The sequence below is a fragment of the Caretta caretta genome, chromosome 8 (assembly GCF_965140235.1).
Source record: "Caretta caretta isolate rCarCar2 chromosome 8, rCarCar1.hap1, whole genome shotgun sequence".
NCBI lineage: Eukaryota > Metazoa > Chordata > Testudines > Cheloniidae > Caretta > Caretta caretta.
In genome coordinates this window covers 106,761,133-106,778,877 of record NC_134213.1, presented here as the reverse complement: position 1 = coordinate 106,778,877, position 17,745 = coordinate 106,761,133, and the positions used below count along the sequence as shown (strand labels likewise).

The 17,745-nt window shown below is 46.1% G+C and overlaps 1 protein-coding gene across 7 annotated transcripts in view; it reads left to right on the top strand.

Moving 5' to 3' along the window:
• The window catches only part of RNF220 (ring finger protein 220), a 337,761-nt gene that overhangs the window by 275,660 nt on the left and 44,356 nt on the right, over positions 1 to 17,745 (top strand). For all 7 annotated transcript variants that reach the window (XM_075131894.1, XM_048859934.2, XM_075131893.1 and 4 more), the window contains one exon: positions 273 to 405. In XM_075131894.1, coding sequence (XP_074987995.1) covers positions 273 to 405 — 133 coding nt within the window. The remainder of the gene's footprint in view (positions 1 to 272; positions 406 to 17,745) is intronic.

Sequence of the window (17,745 nt, the reverse complement as noted above, 5' to 3'; positions counted from 1 at the left end):
TGATGTGCCAGACAGGTTGCATTTGGACACACGCCAGGATTGTCCTGGAAACTAGAGCTTAAGTGTCCCTATGTAAAATGGGAACCCTGCTGCTCGTTTTCCTGATCCTAAGAGGTCCTGAGCACTCTCAGCTCCCGTCACCTTTCAGGATCAGGCTTGTTGTGGGGAAGCAGATGCTGCTACCCACTGCTGATCTAGCTCCCCGTGGGAGAGGTCCTGACCCCCATGGGAATTTAGGGTGTCTTAGTCTCTGCACCCTCTGCCCGGCACAGAGAGAAGGCTCGTGCATGACTGAGGATGACTCTGTGGACATCGAGAATGAGAACGGCAATCGCTTCGAGGAATACGAGTGGTGCGGGCAGAAGAGGATACGTGCCACCACCCTCCTGGAGGGGGGATTCCGAGGTACTGGTGGCGTTTCGGGGCACCCTGACTTGAGGCACATCTGAGATGCATAGAGGACAGTTGTGCTGTGCTTTAAAATAGAGCATTGAATCAGTCACTTCTCTTTAGAGGGAGGGGTTCAAGCTGTGTAAACATCCACAGTGTTACCTTTCAAGATGGGTGGGAACTTCAAGTTTTGCCAGCACTACACAGGATTGATTTCAGATCTTACCACACCTGGGAAAGTAAGGGTAACATTTTATACTGACCTTAAGTACGGAAGAATTGCTTTACTTTGTATTCAGGAAATGTAGCTACATAGGAGGAGAGATTGGGAGCAGGTAGAGGGGGAGATCATTTGGGAAGGAATCAGTTCCTTGTTTGCACACATTAAAAAATACACGGATTTATTTGAAGGGTGGGGGAGAGAAAGAAATGAAATTGTAAAAATTCCCAGCCTGGAATGACGAAAGCTGGTTTATCAGCCGCTGGTGATGTATTGAAGGTGACAGCGAAGTCGCTTTAGCACCTGCATAAAATATTAAAGGGCCGGTTATGCATTTATCACTCCATCCCTTTTAAGGTTGATAAATGAGAATCCAGCAACCTGCTGTGTACCTCCAGCGCTGCAGGCCCTCAGGGCTCCCAGACAAACACATTTTATTTTCCCTCCTTCTTCTGTTCCTTCCCCAGTGACAGGGAAACCAGTTACAGAGGAGAGAGAGAATTATAGCAAAATTTGACCTCATGTGAGCTTTACTGGTGAATGTAATTGTAGCTGGGAACCTGGCCTCTTTCTTCCACTCAGCCCTCTGGCCTCCAACAGCAGGATTTACTAAACTCTTCTCTGGCGTGAACTGCTGGCGCTAAGGAGAGAGAGTCTCACGCACGCAGCCCTAACGAGAGCAAAACTGCTGGCTCTGTCCATCCGATGAAGAGGAGGGGATGCTAGCTCTTCATGCATCAGCTTGGATTTTAATTTAAAATGTCTCAAGGGGAGAGACTCCCAAGGGAACGAGTCAGATTTACATGCCCAAGCTGTTAAGTGATGCCCTGGCACTCCTGAGCTACTCTTGCCTTCCTCTGGAATTCAGCTGTAACTCGGGAATAGAGGAGCAGATGCTCCGGAACACAGAGGTTAAGTAGCAGCATGGGGCAGCTTCTCGGTGTTTCTAGCGAAGGCAATGCTCCACACTCCTGGAAATAATTATTGCAAACCCACAGCTTCATTTGCTTGCTCACAGGCCTACACATGGCGCACTAGAAATGCAGTGCAGACCATTAGATTTTGTTCATTAACATAACTATTGGCATCGGTAGTACAGGGCACGGGATGCTGGCCTGTTCCTGTGGTCTAATCAGTGCTACAGTATTGATTATCCTCTTACTTCAAATGAACAATGACCAGTCTGCCCTATTTCCTGCCCCTCTGTGCTTGCGTGACCTCTCCTCTTCAACCACTCTGGCTCCTATGGGCTTTTCTGGGGAGCAGGGTAGAATCCGTCGCTCGGCCCCTGACGCTATCGCTGGGTCACCTCACTCCGATAATATTCACAGTCCTTCTAGCTAATTAACTGGAGTGTCATATTAACCTTTCAGTCCCAGCCCAGTCGCGGGGACGGGTATTTCAAAAGATGCTGCAGGTTGCGAGAGAGCTCTACAGCCCATATGATTAAACTTCATGAATGTGCAGGGTCCTTGCTCATTGTTGTCTTTTTAAATGGGTCAGCTGCACAGGATTCTTGAGAATGCAATAGCTCCATTGTATGACTTGGTTAGAGGTTAGCCAACCCATAGCGGCAACGAGGGCCATGCCCTTACCCCTGTAGAGGGCTGCTCCTAGCGTGCATGGACGCTTCCAAACACAGATATAATCGTCACGTCCCATGTTGCAGTTCATCCTCCGAGTGAATGCAGGGTTTCCTTCTGCTGTCTGGAGAACCTTGCCACCTGTCTTGGGGGGAGAGTGGGGGAATGCTGGATGGTAAAAATGCACAGAAGGTGGCTGGGGGATTGTCACTAGATGATGTGGGGGGAATCAAGCTGGGAATACTTCATAGGATCACAGTAGTCACCAATGGACCCATCGATTGTGGACTCCATTTCCCTGATAGTCTAGCCAGCTATCCAGACTGACCTAGTTCTTGCCAAAAGGCCAGGCTGAGTACAGGAGACTTTCCAATCTGATGTTTCCTCTCTCTGCCCTTTGAGAAGGAGAAACCTCTGATCTTCCATAGCTGAAAGAATTCCCCAGTCAAAGAGGGGCGGGGATCCCTACAACGCAGCATACTCTCTCTCTCATCGGACTCAGCAGCGCCCACCTAGGGTCGGTCTGTCTTTGTGCATCTCTCATGAAGAGTACTCGGCTCTCTCTATGTGTACTAGACAGGGCAAGCCAAACACCAGTGGCTCATTCCCCTAGGGAAATGTGTTCTCCATTCAACAGGGGAATGTTTTACCACCCGTTCTCTGCGTAGAATCCCTAGAACTCTGCCTAGACTTCCCCAGAACATGCCTGCCAGCTGGTTATCCCTGTTCTGGGCAATGGGAACTCCTGGCTTGGACCAGTCCCTGAATGTGGACAGGGGCGGTGTTTTTCTTAGCCTGAAACAAGTTACAAGTGTTGTAAGCCTTTCCCTCCTGTCTGGGCTCCAAGCTCCCCTTGCATGCCTGTCCTCTGACTGCCAGTGTGCTGAGGCTTCCTTTGATAGACCTGCTCTGTCTGGTTTCAGGGGAACTAAATGTAACTCGCATTTTTCTCTCCCTATGTTAATGTCGACTCTTTCTTTCTGGGACAAAGGGCTCTTAATTTGTATCCCAGCAGCGTGGTGCAGCATTTCGGAGATGCCCTGCAATGATAAAAACTGCTTCATGCAGAATTGGTGGTACCATTATTAACCCTTCCCACTCCAGACCCCATATTTGGCCCAATTCCCTTGGCTGAGAAGGAGCAGTGATGTGGAAATCAAAGGCCTTTTTAGGCTACATGGATGTCGCTAGTGTCTAGAGAGATGACATGGAGAAATGCATAAAACTGGAGGGAGAATAGCTGTCCCTGTGTCTCATCAATTTCCCTTTTAATAGCGTGTGTTGCTCTGAGGAGATGTCACAGCCCGGGGGGGTAGGAGACTGTGGCCAGTGTTTATTGCGCAGTTCCAGCTCAGATCTAGCAGGCAGGGTGGCGATACCATCCCCAAACCGGGAACAATCCATAGTTATTGCACAGTTCCAGCTCAGATCTAGCAGGCGGGGTGGAGATACCGTCCCCAAACTGGGAACAATCGGTAGCCTTTTATTTTTTTGGTCAGAATGTACAAAAATCACATCAGTGATCACGCTCTTCAGATGTACAAGAGCATAAACTCTGGCAAGTCAAGTGTAAAAGTATAATAAGGCAGGCCAGGAAAGAATTTGAAGAGCAACTATCTAAGGACAAAAATATAACAGCAAAAAAATTGTTTGAGTACATCAGAAGCAGGAATCCTGCTAAACAGTCAGTGGGGCTACTGGCTGATCGAGGTGCTAACAGAGCACTTATGGAAGACCAGGCCATTGCAGAGAAGCTAAAGGAATTCTTTGCATCAGCCTTCACTGCAGAGGATAGGAGGGAGATCCCCACATCCGAGCCATTCTTTTTAGGTAACACATCTGAGGAACTGTCCCAGATTGAGGTGTCAGTAGAGGAGGGTTTGGAACAAACTGATAAATTAAAAAGTAATAAATCACCAGGACCAGATGGTATTCACCCAAGAGTTCTGAAGAAACTCAAATATGAAATTGCAGAACTACTATCACTTAAATCAGCCTGTGTACCAGATGACTGGAGGGTAGCTGATGTAACGTGTATTTTTAAAAAAGACTCCAGAGACAATCCTGGCAATTAGAACCCAGTAAGCCTAACTTCATTCCCAGGCAAATTGGTTGAAACTATAGCAAAGAACAAAATGATCAGACACACAGATGAACACAGTATGTTGTGGAAGAATCAACACTGCTTTGGTGAGGCATGATTTCCCTTTACAAATCTATTAGAATTCTTTGAGGGGGGTCAACAAGCACATGGACAATGGTGATCCAGTGGATACAGAGTACTTGGACTTTCAGCAAGCCTTTGACAAGGTCTTTCATCAAAGGCTCTTATGCAAAGTAGGAGCCATGGGATAAGAGGGAAGGTCCTTTTATAGAACAGTAACCGATTAAAAGATGAGAAACAAAGGGTAGGACAATGTTTTCACAATGGAGAGAGGTAAATAGTGGGGTCCCCCAGGGATCTGTACTGGGACCTGTGCTGTTCAACGTATTCATAAATTATCTGGAAAATGGGGCGAACGGTGAGGTGGCAAAATTTGCACATGGGATAAAATTACTCAAGATAGTTAAGTCCAAAACTGACTGCAAAAAGATACAAATGACTCTGACAAAATGGGGTGACTGGGCAACAAAATGGCAGATGAAATTCAATGTTGATAAATGTAAAGTAATGTGCAGTGGAAAACATAATCCCAACTAGACGTACAAATGATGGGGTCTCAATTAGCCATTGCCTCTCAAGAAAGATGTTGGAGTCACTATGGAGAACTCTCTGAAAAGATCAGCGCAATGGGCAGTGGCAGCCAAAAAAGCTAACTAGCGTTAGAAACCATGAGGAAAGGGAGAGACAAGACGGAATATATCGTAATCCATGGTAGACCCACACCTTGAATACTGCTCGCCCCATCTCCAAAGAGAGAGATTAGAATTAGGGAAGGTGCAGAGAAGGGCCTGGAACTCTCATATGAGGAGAGTTTTTAAAAAAACGGGGACTATTCCGCTTTGGACAGAGAGAGACGAAGAGAGGATAGGACAGAGGTCTTATAAAATCATGACTGGGGTGGAGACAGTGACTAGGGAATTGTTATTTACCCCTTCACGTAACCCAAGACGAGTCACCCAACGGCAGCAGGTTTTACACAAAAGGCAGTACTGCTTGACACAGTGCAGCCAGCCTGCCTATGGAGCTCGTTGCCAGGGGATGCTGTGAAGGGCAAAACTATAACGGGGTTCAAAAAAGGTATTTGATAAATTCATGGAGGACAGGTCCATCAATGGCTATTAGCCAAGAAGGTCAGGGATGCAAAACCATGCCCCGGGTGTCCCTAAACCTCTGCCTGCTAGAAGCTGGGACTGGATGACTGGGGCTGGATCACTTGATAACTGCCCTGTTCTGTTCATTCCTTCTGGGGCACCTGGCACTGGCCACTGTCAGTAAACAGGAGACTGGGCTGGATGAACCATTGGTCTGACCCAGAATGGCCGATCTTATGTTCCTAGTCCAGATTTTTCTGCTTTTTGCAGAAAGTACCAGAAAGCAAGTGTGACTGAAAACCCCTCTTCTCTCCCCTCCCCCCCCCCGTGTGACACTGGGCACACATGGAATAAAGACCGTCCCCACCCCCAAAGAGCTGAGCGTATGTCCAGAAACAGGTGGAAAAAACAAGCCGAAGCCCAGGAGAAGATAACAGTGACATGATTGTTACGTGTTACAATCAGCATGCTGGCTTCCTGGCCTCGGAGAGTGGGGTAGGCATTTCATATCAGGATTCGTTAGTATTTGTAGCTGCCTTCACCTTTTGTAAAACACTGGCAATTGTCATCACTAAATCTGTTCGCTAAAACCTGGTACTGTCATCTTGTGTGTTAACAATTAAATAGGATTCTAGTTCTTTTTCTTCTCCCAGGGGCCGGGTCAGATATCGCAGTAATGGGACATGGTATAGGTTGTGTGGTGCTTTCAGGGAGAGATCTTTGTTTAAACTAGGAATCTGCCTTGAACAGGGAGGGCTATCTTCTTTCTCCTTTTGTCCCCTCCCTCTGCAGCCTCAGAGTAGTGGGGGGAAATCCACAAATGTGCAACATCTGCCAGATGCTGCTTTTAATCAGGTCCTTATTGTAAGTGAGAGATTAAATAGAAGTCATCTTAGTGAAACTGTTGAAGAGGTATAACACCACCTCCCCCTAGCAGTAATGGTGTCGGAACACGTGTTCCTGAAGTGCAATGTGGGATACCGTGGCTAGAGATTTTGCCCAATATCAGGAGTGTCGTGGGACGAAAACTTGTTTTGAAATATCCTAGCATTGACTACCCATCCATTTACATAACTCTGATCAATGGGGAAAGGTTCTTGCATTAGTCATTTACATCTTCCATTTCTGTTGCTCTTTGTTACAAGGGATTATTTCACGCAATCTGTGTCTAATAAGCTTCGAGCCAGTCTGTATTTAGGCAGCAGCCGAAGCTCAGCGAGTGAAAGCATTGAGTGTTTCCCTCTCTGATTTTTAATGCTCAACATATTTGTACCAGTTCTTCTGTTCCTCTCCAGAATGGATGCACATTATCCCAAGTGTTTACACTGCAAAGTTATCCCTTTAAAGAATTCCTAAGGGAAGTTCAAAAGGGGTTTTTTCTTTGAAACATTCAGTGTCTCTTTTTGTGTGTATGTGTCTGTTACTTGAAAGGAGGAGGGGGGGAGAGGAAAAAAGTGCTTTATCTGAAAAGAATCGCATCAGCTTCGCACTGATAGAAGCCGCTGTCGTCTCTTAAACGGCTTAACGCAGTCAAAAGGCAAGCAGACTTAAAACAGTGTCTTACACAAGGATCGATGGGTGGAACACACAACTGGTAACTGGGGAAAAAAGAGAGAGAGTGAGAGATAACAGTAATGATTGCATGAAGGGAAGCTTGAGGGAGGCTGGTTCTTTGTAGCAGCTTCAAAGGTGCTTGGACTGATGCCTGAGCAAACGGTCCTCGGGAAGTCACCGTTCCTGTAACTCTGTGGGAGATGGATGTACCCCCGCCCTTTTCGTAGCAGATGGGGCAAGTAGATCAGGGAGCGATGGGTTAGCAGTTCCTGTCTGCATCACATTTATGGGGGGATTTTGGTCAGTTGGCATCTCTTGTCATTCCTTCAGCACAAGAAGAGGGGAAGGATCAGGGTGGAAGGTGGGGAGAGATCGGGGATGCAGGCCAGGGAGGGGGGACGGTATGTCAGTTTATCGATCGCACCTCAGCCAGGAGAGCTGCAGGCACAGTGCTCTGAGCAGGAGCGGCAGCGTGCTTAATGTGATTGAAAGGCAGTTAAAATGGCGGTGACCTTTTCAGGGGGAATTAGATTGCCTGCCAAGAGTGGTTAGAGGGAGTGATAACGCCAGCTTGAGGAAGCTGTCCAGTCAACTTCAAAGAGAGAGAGACAGAGACAGGAAAAGCAAGCTAGCAGCAAGTACCATTTAAACTACGAACCGCCCTGTCTGATAGAACAGAGATTGCTGTCCTCTTTAGATATGAAAGAATTGAAGAATTGTAGCTAAGTTCTCTCAACCTGCCCATTTCCCCCCACCCTTCCCGTGGGCACAGTAGTGAGCCGCTCACCCAGTGCTTTTATGGGTTTCTTTTCCTCTAGCAGATCAGTTGCCTAGAAAATAGCGTAGAGGGGAAGCCTTTGAATTCATTAAAACAGTAAGCAAGGCATTTTCAGGACAGGATACTTTCTAATGAAGATCAGCCAGACAGGAACCTGACTAAGACGGATTGCAAGACTCTGAGGGGAAACCCATAGGGCGTATTTAATTCTTGACTTTCTCTTTGTTTCCCCCCTTCTGAGATGGCACGGGATTTATAGCCAGCTCCAGTAATGTCCTTAAGAAGAGAAGAGCCCGCCCCCACAGGCGGTCCAGGTCTCCTCCCTGAGTACAGCATCAGTTAGTGTATGCAGGGGGCTTGATGAAGCCTGATATACTGTGACAAACCAAAGTCACTCCGGGGTGCTCATTTGCTTTGGCTCTTGTGTCGCATGCAATCAGTGCAGCTGCTTGAAAAGTGGAACTTATTAAAATACAAATGCCTGAAAGTTTCCAGCAGATTTCTGCAGTCCCACTGTCAGCTCTTGGTGAATCCTTGCAGTACCAAGACATGCTTCGGCAAATGTCGTTAGGACAGCCTTTCTGCAACAAAGGCCGATCTGCTTGTCTGGAAACGAGGGGAAGCGCGGTTACAGTAGCTGTGGACTTCTCCACGGCCTGTGCTTTATTTAAATGTGCGTTGTACTAGAAGAGTGCAAACAAACATGAAGATGAGATCTCCGCCCAAATCATCTTGCACCCCAAATGAACGCATGTGGGGACTGAGGTGAACCATACAGCAGATGATGGAACAACACTCAGCGCCTGTCTGGTAGCTCCATACTGATGGTTTTAAATTAGAATGGAATCTGAAGACAGGCTCCAAAATCGAGGAGAAAATATGGATCTCTTGCCCTTCCAAAGCATTTTTTACCCCAAGATCTCAAAACATTCAGTTTCGCAACATCTCACTGAAGTGCTTATCATTCCTGTTTTACAGATTAGTAAACTGAGGCACACAGCAGTGATTTCCCCTGTGTCATGCATACAGAGATCTGGCAGAGCCCCAGGGTTAGCACCTCCAATTCCTGACGAACACCCCATCTAGCAATCAACAGCTTCTTCTGTCTCAACCAAAACCAAACCCGGCATACAGGAGAGCCTGCAAAGATGATAAAACCCTGCCTCCCTCCATCTGTCCCAATGAGTTAAAGTTGCAGTTAAGGTCAAGCCAAAGAGAGAGGAAGCAGGGCAATACATTTAGAGAGACTTGGCAGTGACGTTGCTCGTGCGTGAGTGACGAGAGAGTGAAATTTCCCAGGAGACTGGCCAGGAAATGGAAGGTGTCTGTAGTGTCTTCAGAGCCCTCTGGATGAATGAATTAGTAACCAATATCGTTAGTCCTGTTTCTGCATTGACTAGACAGGGTACCCACTGAGAGAGTAGAGTGAACCTGAAGTCGGATGCAAGAGTCTCCAGCAAAAGAGTGCAGGGAGGGGTATGAAGTCTTTAATCTCCCCCTCCCTCCTGATCCCGGCTTGAAATGTCCTTCTCTGTGTCACTTTTTTCCATCGCCAGCCTCCCTTTTGGCTTTGCCCCTCAATTAAAATGTCTTAACACGGTATGTACATGTAATCAACTCTCACAATCTTGCACTGTTACAACCCTTGGCCTCCCAAACTACTTTTGTCATCTTTGCTTTTGTCTAAGACTTGAAGTTCTTCTGGGTAAGGATCTGTTGTCTAGTTCTGTGTGCTGCACTGGTGCTTTATATGTGCCCATCCCCAGTGAGCGCTCTTTCCAGGGACGCGGTTCTTAACACAGCTTCACACCGCATCTCCAGCTCTGCTGTGTAAAATGACATTTGTCTTTGCGCTGCTCAAGTGATGGAAAAGTCTGAGTCTTGCTTGCATGGACATTTGCTCTTGAGTGGGAGAGGCAGAACTTTGTCCATGAGGTGGTTCTTGATCTCAGAATGCAGAAAAGGACCAGTTTGTTGTGGACCCTTGTTATAGAAGTGAAATTAACAAGCAAGAGTAAAGCTTTCTCGGAAGGGTTTTCTTAGTGTGTAGGAATTGAGGGAGAGGTCTGTTCAGTGGCCATTTCTGCCATAAAGTAGCCAGGCAGTAGTATTAAAAGGGTTGGTTTTAATGAGGAGGACAGAGAGATAAGGGGAGGATGTGCTTAGAAATTGTCCAAAGCCCTAGCTTACACACAAAGAGTGTTGTATAACCCACAAAAAGAAAAGGAGGACTTGTGGCACCTTAGAGACTAACAATTTTATTTGAGCATAAGCTTTCGTGAGCTACAGCTCACTTCATCGGATGCATGCAGTGGAAAATAATTGATATATCATCATATCGATAGCATTTAGATCTTACATAGCACTTCACAAACATTAATAACACTCATTATGGAACACACTCTGCAAAAGGTGTGAGATCAGTGCTCTGACTGTACTTAGATGCATTTTTTAATGGGGCACTGCAAAGTTAAAAATCTTTTTTCCAATTCTTCTAACCAAAGTGAAGCATATCCTAATACATTAAAGTCCAGTGCACTCTTCAGCATTCGATGCAGTATGTTTACATCAATTTTTGTAATGAAACTAGACTAGTCAGCTTCATTTTGGAGTTCTCGGTCAATGACCCAATGCATAGGGAGGGTTTACATCTCAATAGACTGTTTATACTATGATGGTGTTTGTTTTTTGTTTTTTTATTACAAGTTTCAGTTTAAGAGTCTTTATGGAAATTTAAGAGAACTTAAATTTTGCGCTCAAACTGCTGTACAGTGTTTGTTTAAAGGGAGATGATCAATTAAACACTAATGTCTAATGATTTATTTGTCGTGTGTAACACCTAAGATCACCGTAGCTGGGAAGAGATTTGGAGGGGGAATATTCTCTCCTTCAACTTGCTCGGCTCATTTGACAGTGTTTTGAGTGCAGTCAGTTCTCCTGTTGTGTGTGAGTGGGTCTGTCACACAGCAACAAGGGAGGGAGAAAAATTCATTAAAAATAAAAAGGAAAAGTGGTTGTAAAACTACCAAAATTGGCAGGGAGAGTCAAGGCGCAGGCCTAGCACCTGAAACTACTCAGTAGTTGAAATTGACTAGATTTCAAGTTGACAGCATCCCTTTAAACTTTTATTTTCCTAGATGTTAGACATACAGTATAAGATCATCCGGTCCCATCTGCTGCACACACAGAGTTGCTCCCTCCAATCCATTTTTCTAGTGCTTTGTCCAGTCCTGCTTTGAAATTCCCAGGCTTTAAGATAGTCATTTGATAATTTTTCAAACCGTCTGAAGTTTTGCTAGAACTGCAGCCTACCTCTTGGACTCTCGGGTCAAACTTCAGCCTTAACCACCAAGTAGCTGATTGACATGATTTTAATAGCATTTTAGAATACAGTTGTTAAGTCTGGGGCAGTGAGATTTTTCTAAAGGAAAAGCGCGTGCGGGTCTCAGTGGCTCTAAATGGCTCCTGTCTCTGCATGTCGTCTCTTATGCTAGGCGGTGAAACGCATTATCGAGTAGTGCCCGGAAAGTGGCTAACTGCGTTTGACACACGCCAACTCCCTGCCTCCACACTGGATAATTGCATTGTCAACTGTTCAGCAAAGTGGCAGGTGACGCTGCAGCCCGATTGATTGTCCTAGCATCGAGGCTTCTAAGGCTGTCAGCTACCCAATCGATAGAGTTTACACAAGACACCATGACTGCATCTGTAACTAATTTCAGTTTGAAACTCACAAGACACCGCTATCCCTGTTCCCTGGCTTGTAGTCTGATTCACTTGCATCCTCTCCCTGGGCCGGGAAGTTGCTTTTTCCTTTGAAAGTGCATCTTGGTTTTTTTGTTGTTTGTTTGTTTTTTTCTTTTGGAGCAGCAAGTGAAGAAATCAATGGCGTGTTTTGTGGTTTCAGATTTGAGGGCATTACTGCACATGGCTAACTAGCATCTCCAGTTTCGCAATCAATAGGCTGATCAATTGATTAAATTAACACTGATTTTCTTTCTTCTTCCTGGCCTAGAAAAGAATTAGTTTGGAGTAGAGCATGTGGGTTTGGCTTATGAAATTTAGGCCTTGTTATTTCAGCCCGTGACTGTTTCCACCCACTCTCCTCCACCCACAAATAAAATCTCTCTGCCTATCATTACTTAAAGCAAATGACAATGGGGCCTGCGGCTGGCAATGGCCTTGGTAAGCTGGGGTGTCGCTTTCAGCTGTTCACCAGCCTCGCTGCTTCATGCTCGGCTGCTTTAGAAAAGGCATTCTCTTGGCTCCTCTGTGCTGCTTTATTATTGGCAAAGTTGCGACATTCCTGTGATCCCTGTCAGCGGTGCTTATTGATCCAGTGATGTGAATCTGCTTAGTGATTCAAGATTACTTTAATTCCCCTCGTCCCTTTTTTTGTTTCCACCCTCTCGCTACGGGAACTAAAGCTTTCAGAGCCACCCTTCTTCGATCATGGAAATCAAGCCAATGGCTGCTAAGACCATGGTTCTGATTCTTCTTTTGTATTGCAGCAGTGGAGTTTGAATTGCAGCTTTCCAAATAGATGCGAAGCTGCAGGCTCGTCCCTCAGTGTGTTACACAGGCACAAAGCTCCAGGAAGCTAGGTAGGAATTGCCATATTGGATCAGACCACTGGGCTGAGTGTCCACTTCACTGCCTCCAGCCGCAGCCTCCAGCTGATGCTTCACAGAGAGGCATAAAAGAAATCCCTGCCAATGCCATAATGTGGTGTGCGGGAGAAAACAATTCCTTCCCAACCCCTGCAGTGATCAGCTCGTGTCCTGACCCATGTGTTTTATTTCCCTTATATTGGCATGTATTGCTACCAAATGTTGTTAGTGGCCATAATGCTATGCAGCACTTTCATAAAATCCATCTGTTCTTCTGGTTGTTAGTAAAGATCACTACAGGTCTCTAGGACACTGATTTTCAGTCTGGTGTCCAAACTGCACACTCTTACCTACCAGCTCGGGGGTAAATCGGGAGGGACACATCTACTGGACTACTCAGATCTGGGTCTGTGCAGATGTGCTCTTCTGTGTCCATTTCCCTGATAAATTGAAATTTCATGTGAACTGGATTTGGGTTCCTGACATCACTTGGAAATACAGTTCTGTCCTGTAAACAGCTTTCCATGATCTTGATATGTACATTTCCCCTTGTGAAAGTTGCTAGCAGAATACCTGTATATTAAATCCTATGGTACAGGGGAGTAGAGGAACCGTTTGACTGTCTGATAATTGGATCCAGTGAAACATTATTGGTCTGGAGAAAGATGGCTGATTAGGATGGCCTCCTCTTCTGCTTCCCTCTGTAAAAAGAGAAAGAGAAAGCGTTCTCTTTCCTTCCAGTGCACTGTTTAAAAATAAAGCCACATCTGTCCCATCTTGTTCTCTTAGCACTAGTTTGGGCTATTTCAGCAGCTGAGGAAATAAACCCGGGGTAGAGCTGTTCTTAGGAAGCCTGTGAGCGCCTGGCGGTGTCTCTGCATAAAATGCTTTTATTGCCTTCTTGGTTTTTGCTCTCCAAGGAGCCGGTGAGTGACATTTCTTTAAGAAAATATAGTGCGTGTGCTAGAAGGGGAGGCTTTGCTGAGGCAAGTTATTGCAGTGGGTGTTGTTGTTTGGGGGTAATTAACAAAACCTACAGTCTTAGAAACTTAGGGGAGGCTTTTTCTTCCTGAATTTGTGGAAATTACCTGTGAGCAGCACAAAAGCTTCTCTTCCAGCCAACTCAGCCCCCATCAGGCCTGAGCGCTACAGAGTTGTTTGGATTCAGACCCGCTTATAAAATGTTTTTATTTTTGAAGGAGGAATTGAGAATTGTATAATGTTTCTGACAAGCGTTCAAGCCCTCCCTCCTTGGAGCCCAGCAGCTAGAACGCAGATATCCTTCACGAGGGTGTCCCAAGCACTCACCAGCTCAATCCCAGCCTACAACCCGGGTTTCATGCTTTGGGCTGTTGCCTTTCCCGTCCCTCTGGTCAGTTAAGAATTGGGTAGTGCAGTCCCTATCAGCTCAGCTTGCTGAGGGTCTGAGCAATGGAGATGAAAAGTGGGACCCTTCAGGAAGCGGGAATAATGCCAGGAGGGATTTGGTCCTTTAGAGTCCAGTCTCTGTTCTCTTTGCGTACAGTGCCTAACGGAGTGAGGTCGTGGTCCCTGAGTAGGGCAGCTAGGCGCTACAGGAATACAAATAACTGCAACATGGCAGGGAGCACAGAACTGAAGGGTTAGTGTCTCCTGTTGGGTTGGCATTTGTAGCGCACACCAAACAAATATACTTAAAACTGAATAAACGAGCTCACCTGCTGGGACTGAGTTGAGCGGTGGAGCCTGGGCCAAGGAGGGCTTTGCCTACCATGCTGGGTTGTGGTCATCTCCGTCTGCACAACTTTGCTTCATTCCGTTTCCAGCTTTGCCAGCCTCCAAGTAGATTCAGGGTTCCTCCCTGCAAGAGCTGCTGCTGATACTGCAAACAAGTGAAGCAGCATACGCTGTCACTTTGAGCATCTGTTGTCAGCTCCTATAGGAGAAACACACAAGCTTGAATTCAGGTCCCTTGTAAAATCTCTTTATTCTCTAAATCTGTAATCTAAATCAGATATTCAGTTAATGACTTGGGATCTTAGACAGCTTGAGTTGTATACCCTGAAAATGCTAGGGTGAGCTGTACTCTGAGGGCATGTAGAGGGAGATGGGATTTGAGGAAGACCATGTGACATACAACGTTGGAAAAGTCATTCCAGATACAAGGGGCAGCCCCCAGGCTCGGGAGAAGGCACGGGTGCTGTGGAAACTTGTGTGAGAAGAAATGAGCACTTTCTGCCAGGTATCCATCTCCATGTATAGGAGGCTCTGGGAAGCACTTCCATTTTCCTTCGAGCCTGCGGCCTGCATGGTATCCAAGACGTGTACGAAATAGGCCTCCTTGGTTTCATATTGCAAAGCTTCACATCCGTATTTCAGTGGCAGTGTTGCTTATTCTGAGCTCCTAGAATATTCAGAAATAACTGGATCTTGTGCTAAGGGCGATTACTCTGAGGCCAGCCAAAGTAACGCTATATACAGCATTCCGGAGGGCTGCAGACACTCTAGGTAAGTGATCTTGATAGGTACATTCTGATTGATGGGAGAGTTTGTCTCCCAAACTGTCACATGGTTTATAAAGGTGCCACTCAACAGCAGTGCTGGAATTGCTTGTCAGAGCACCTGGCTACAAGAGCAATGGGGATAGGAGACAGAGCTGTAACTTTGTTTTTTCTTGGCTTAATGGCCCCAGTGTCTGACCTACCTGCTCACTCTTGTTTGTCTGGCCCTTAAAGAGGCAGCTGGGATTAAGACTGTCAGAGAATTGCACTGCTTTAGCACCTGGAGGGTTAGTGTTATCACAGAGGGCAGCATATGAGTGTCTGCTGCAGACAGAACACACAACATAAGCAGAAGAATGCTTCAGCTAGAAAATGGAATGATGCGGCAGGGTTCATTTTTAATCCGAAAGCAGTGTAATTACAATGCACTTTGGGCCTTATCCTACTCTCCTTTCTTGTATAATCCATGGCTTCTCATGTAAGTAAAGGCTGCAGGATCTGGCCTCTTACGAATTCCCAGATCAAACTTACACCTTAACTTTCAGGTGACCGCCGTGACTTTATTAGCATGTTGGCATAAAGTTCAGTCCTCAGAACTGTCTTCTCTGTGAAGAGGAGAGAGGCATTGGTGTTAAACCTCGGTAGGTGGCTTTGCCGATAACCGTGAATTACTGTGTCGCCTACAGACAACTAAGCCAGCCCAGAATAACCCCTCTCATGTTCCATCGCATTGTAATGAGCCATAAATCAGCTGGGTGTAACGACGTGGTGTGGTGTCTCCTGGAGGTTCACATTTTGTTCTAGTACAACAGCCTCGATTTTAAAAGTGCCACCAAGTACACCCTATGCTCTGCAGCCATCCCCACACTCCGTTGAATATTTTCCCTGTTTCTGGATGGCAGCATGCCCATTGCAAAGGCTAAGCAGGAGGTGGGAGTTCTGAGCCCTTTTTACACTGAGTGAGTTAGAAGCAGGTGTGATCCTATCAGGCCTTCCTTGCATTTAGTGGTCCTCTTGATCCATTTATAACAGCACTTGTCCAGAAATCTGGTTTGAATGAAGCTGAGATGAATAATTAATGTCAAGCGGTTCAGACGTCAAATATTTGAACAGCTGCTTGGGTGTTTTCTCTGGCTTTGTGCAGGGAGGCAACACCAGAAAAGTTACATCAGGAGGGGGAAGTTAAAATTCTGGCTTCAAACCCTGACCTGTCAGAACTGGCCTTAAAACTAACCTTGCCTTGGGTGAAACATGTTTGAAAGTGTGTGTGATGGGCCATCGGTTTCACAAGTTGATCTCGGGTCAGGTTGTGCGTTGCCTCCTATTCTCTAGCATTCTCCTATGTGTAGTGGCAATTCCAGGATCAATGGTCTTGTTGTTCAATCTTGATACCTCTCAGAAACATGTTTTTCCCTCGGAGAACAGGAACCTGTGAATTTCTAAAACTGATCAATAGCATTGCTTATATTTTGACTTGCCCACTAGGTATGGGGTTTGCTTTTGTTCCACAGACCGTGAAATACAGTTCCTGACTCAATTTTGTTGACAATGCATAATCTATAACCACTCACATTCTTGTTACAAAAATCCTGTCTCTTGTTTGGTAAAATTAGGTGAAGTCAGGATTGTGTGTTTGAAAAATGCCTAGGGCAGGGTTACCTGGGATTAACCTCTGTGTGCGCTGCTCCAGGCCCAGCACTGGGAGCCCTCAGCTGATCAGTGTGGAAAACATGCCCTCCAGCCTCTTCGCTGAATGCCCCTGTGCTGCTACACATCTGAATGTTTACAGCGGGCTCCTGGTTTGAGGAGGCTGCCCTGCTTGGCGTGTCTTTCTAGCTACGTCCAATCTTAATAAAGTATCTTCTTTCATAACACCCCTTCATGGCTTCCCACACCCGTCCTCCTCCTCCCCTCCCCATGAGGTGCTGGCCGGCCCCTGCTACCCGTCACTGCATCTGGACAGCACTGCTCCCATTAGTACCATTAAACCAAGGTTTTCAAAAGTGAGGAGCAATTTTGGGTACCCAAGCTGATGTGGCTTAAAGGGCTGACTTGCAGGAAGCGCTGAGTACCTGCCCCTAAACTGAGGCATCCAAAATCACTAGTCTCTTGGGGTTAGTCTGAACTCAACTAGCACTAAAGAGACGACTAAGGGGGGGATATGATAGAGGTCTATACAATGATGACTGGTGTGGAGTAGGTAAATAAGGAAGTGGTTTTTACTCCTCATAACACAAGAACTAGGTGTCACCCAATGAAATTAATAGGCCGCAGATTTAAAACAAAAGGAAGTACTTCTTCACATAACACACAGTCAACCTGTGGAACTCGCTGCCAGAGGATGTTGTGAAAGCCAAGACTATAACAGGGTTCAAAAGAGAACTAGAGTAGTTCATGGAGGATAGGTCCATCAGTGGCTCTTAGCCAGGATGGACAGGGTTGGTGTCCCTAGACTCTGACTGCCAGAAGCTGGGAATGAGCTCTGGCTGTGTTTCAGGGCAGGCTTCATGGGAGGGGTAATACCTTTACTGTGAATGTGATAGAGAACATTTCTGAGCTAATGTTCTCCAAAGCTGGGCAGGGTCGGGAGCTAGCAAAGGAGTTGTTAGTGCCATCATTATTAGCCTTTAAAAGGATTTCCTCATGCATAAATGAGAGTTCATTGAGGATGGGTTTCAGGTTCTGAAATCAGATGCCTTAATGTTGGTAAGCTACACCACCGAAGCCAGGCTGTGTACTCTTAAACTCTGACCATGAGCCACTGGACTATTTGGCTTGGACGATTTAGAAACCAAATAGATGAGAACCTGCTTGTTTCCTGTGCGTGGTATCCTTGCAGAGGGACGGGCAGATAGAGGAAACAAAGGAGAAATCC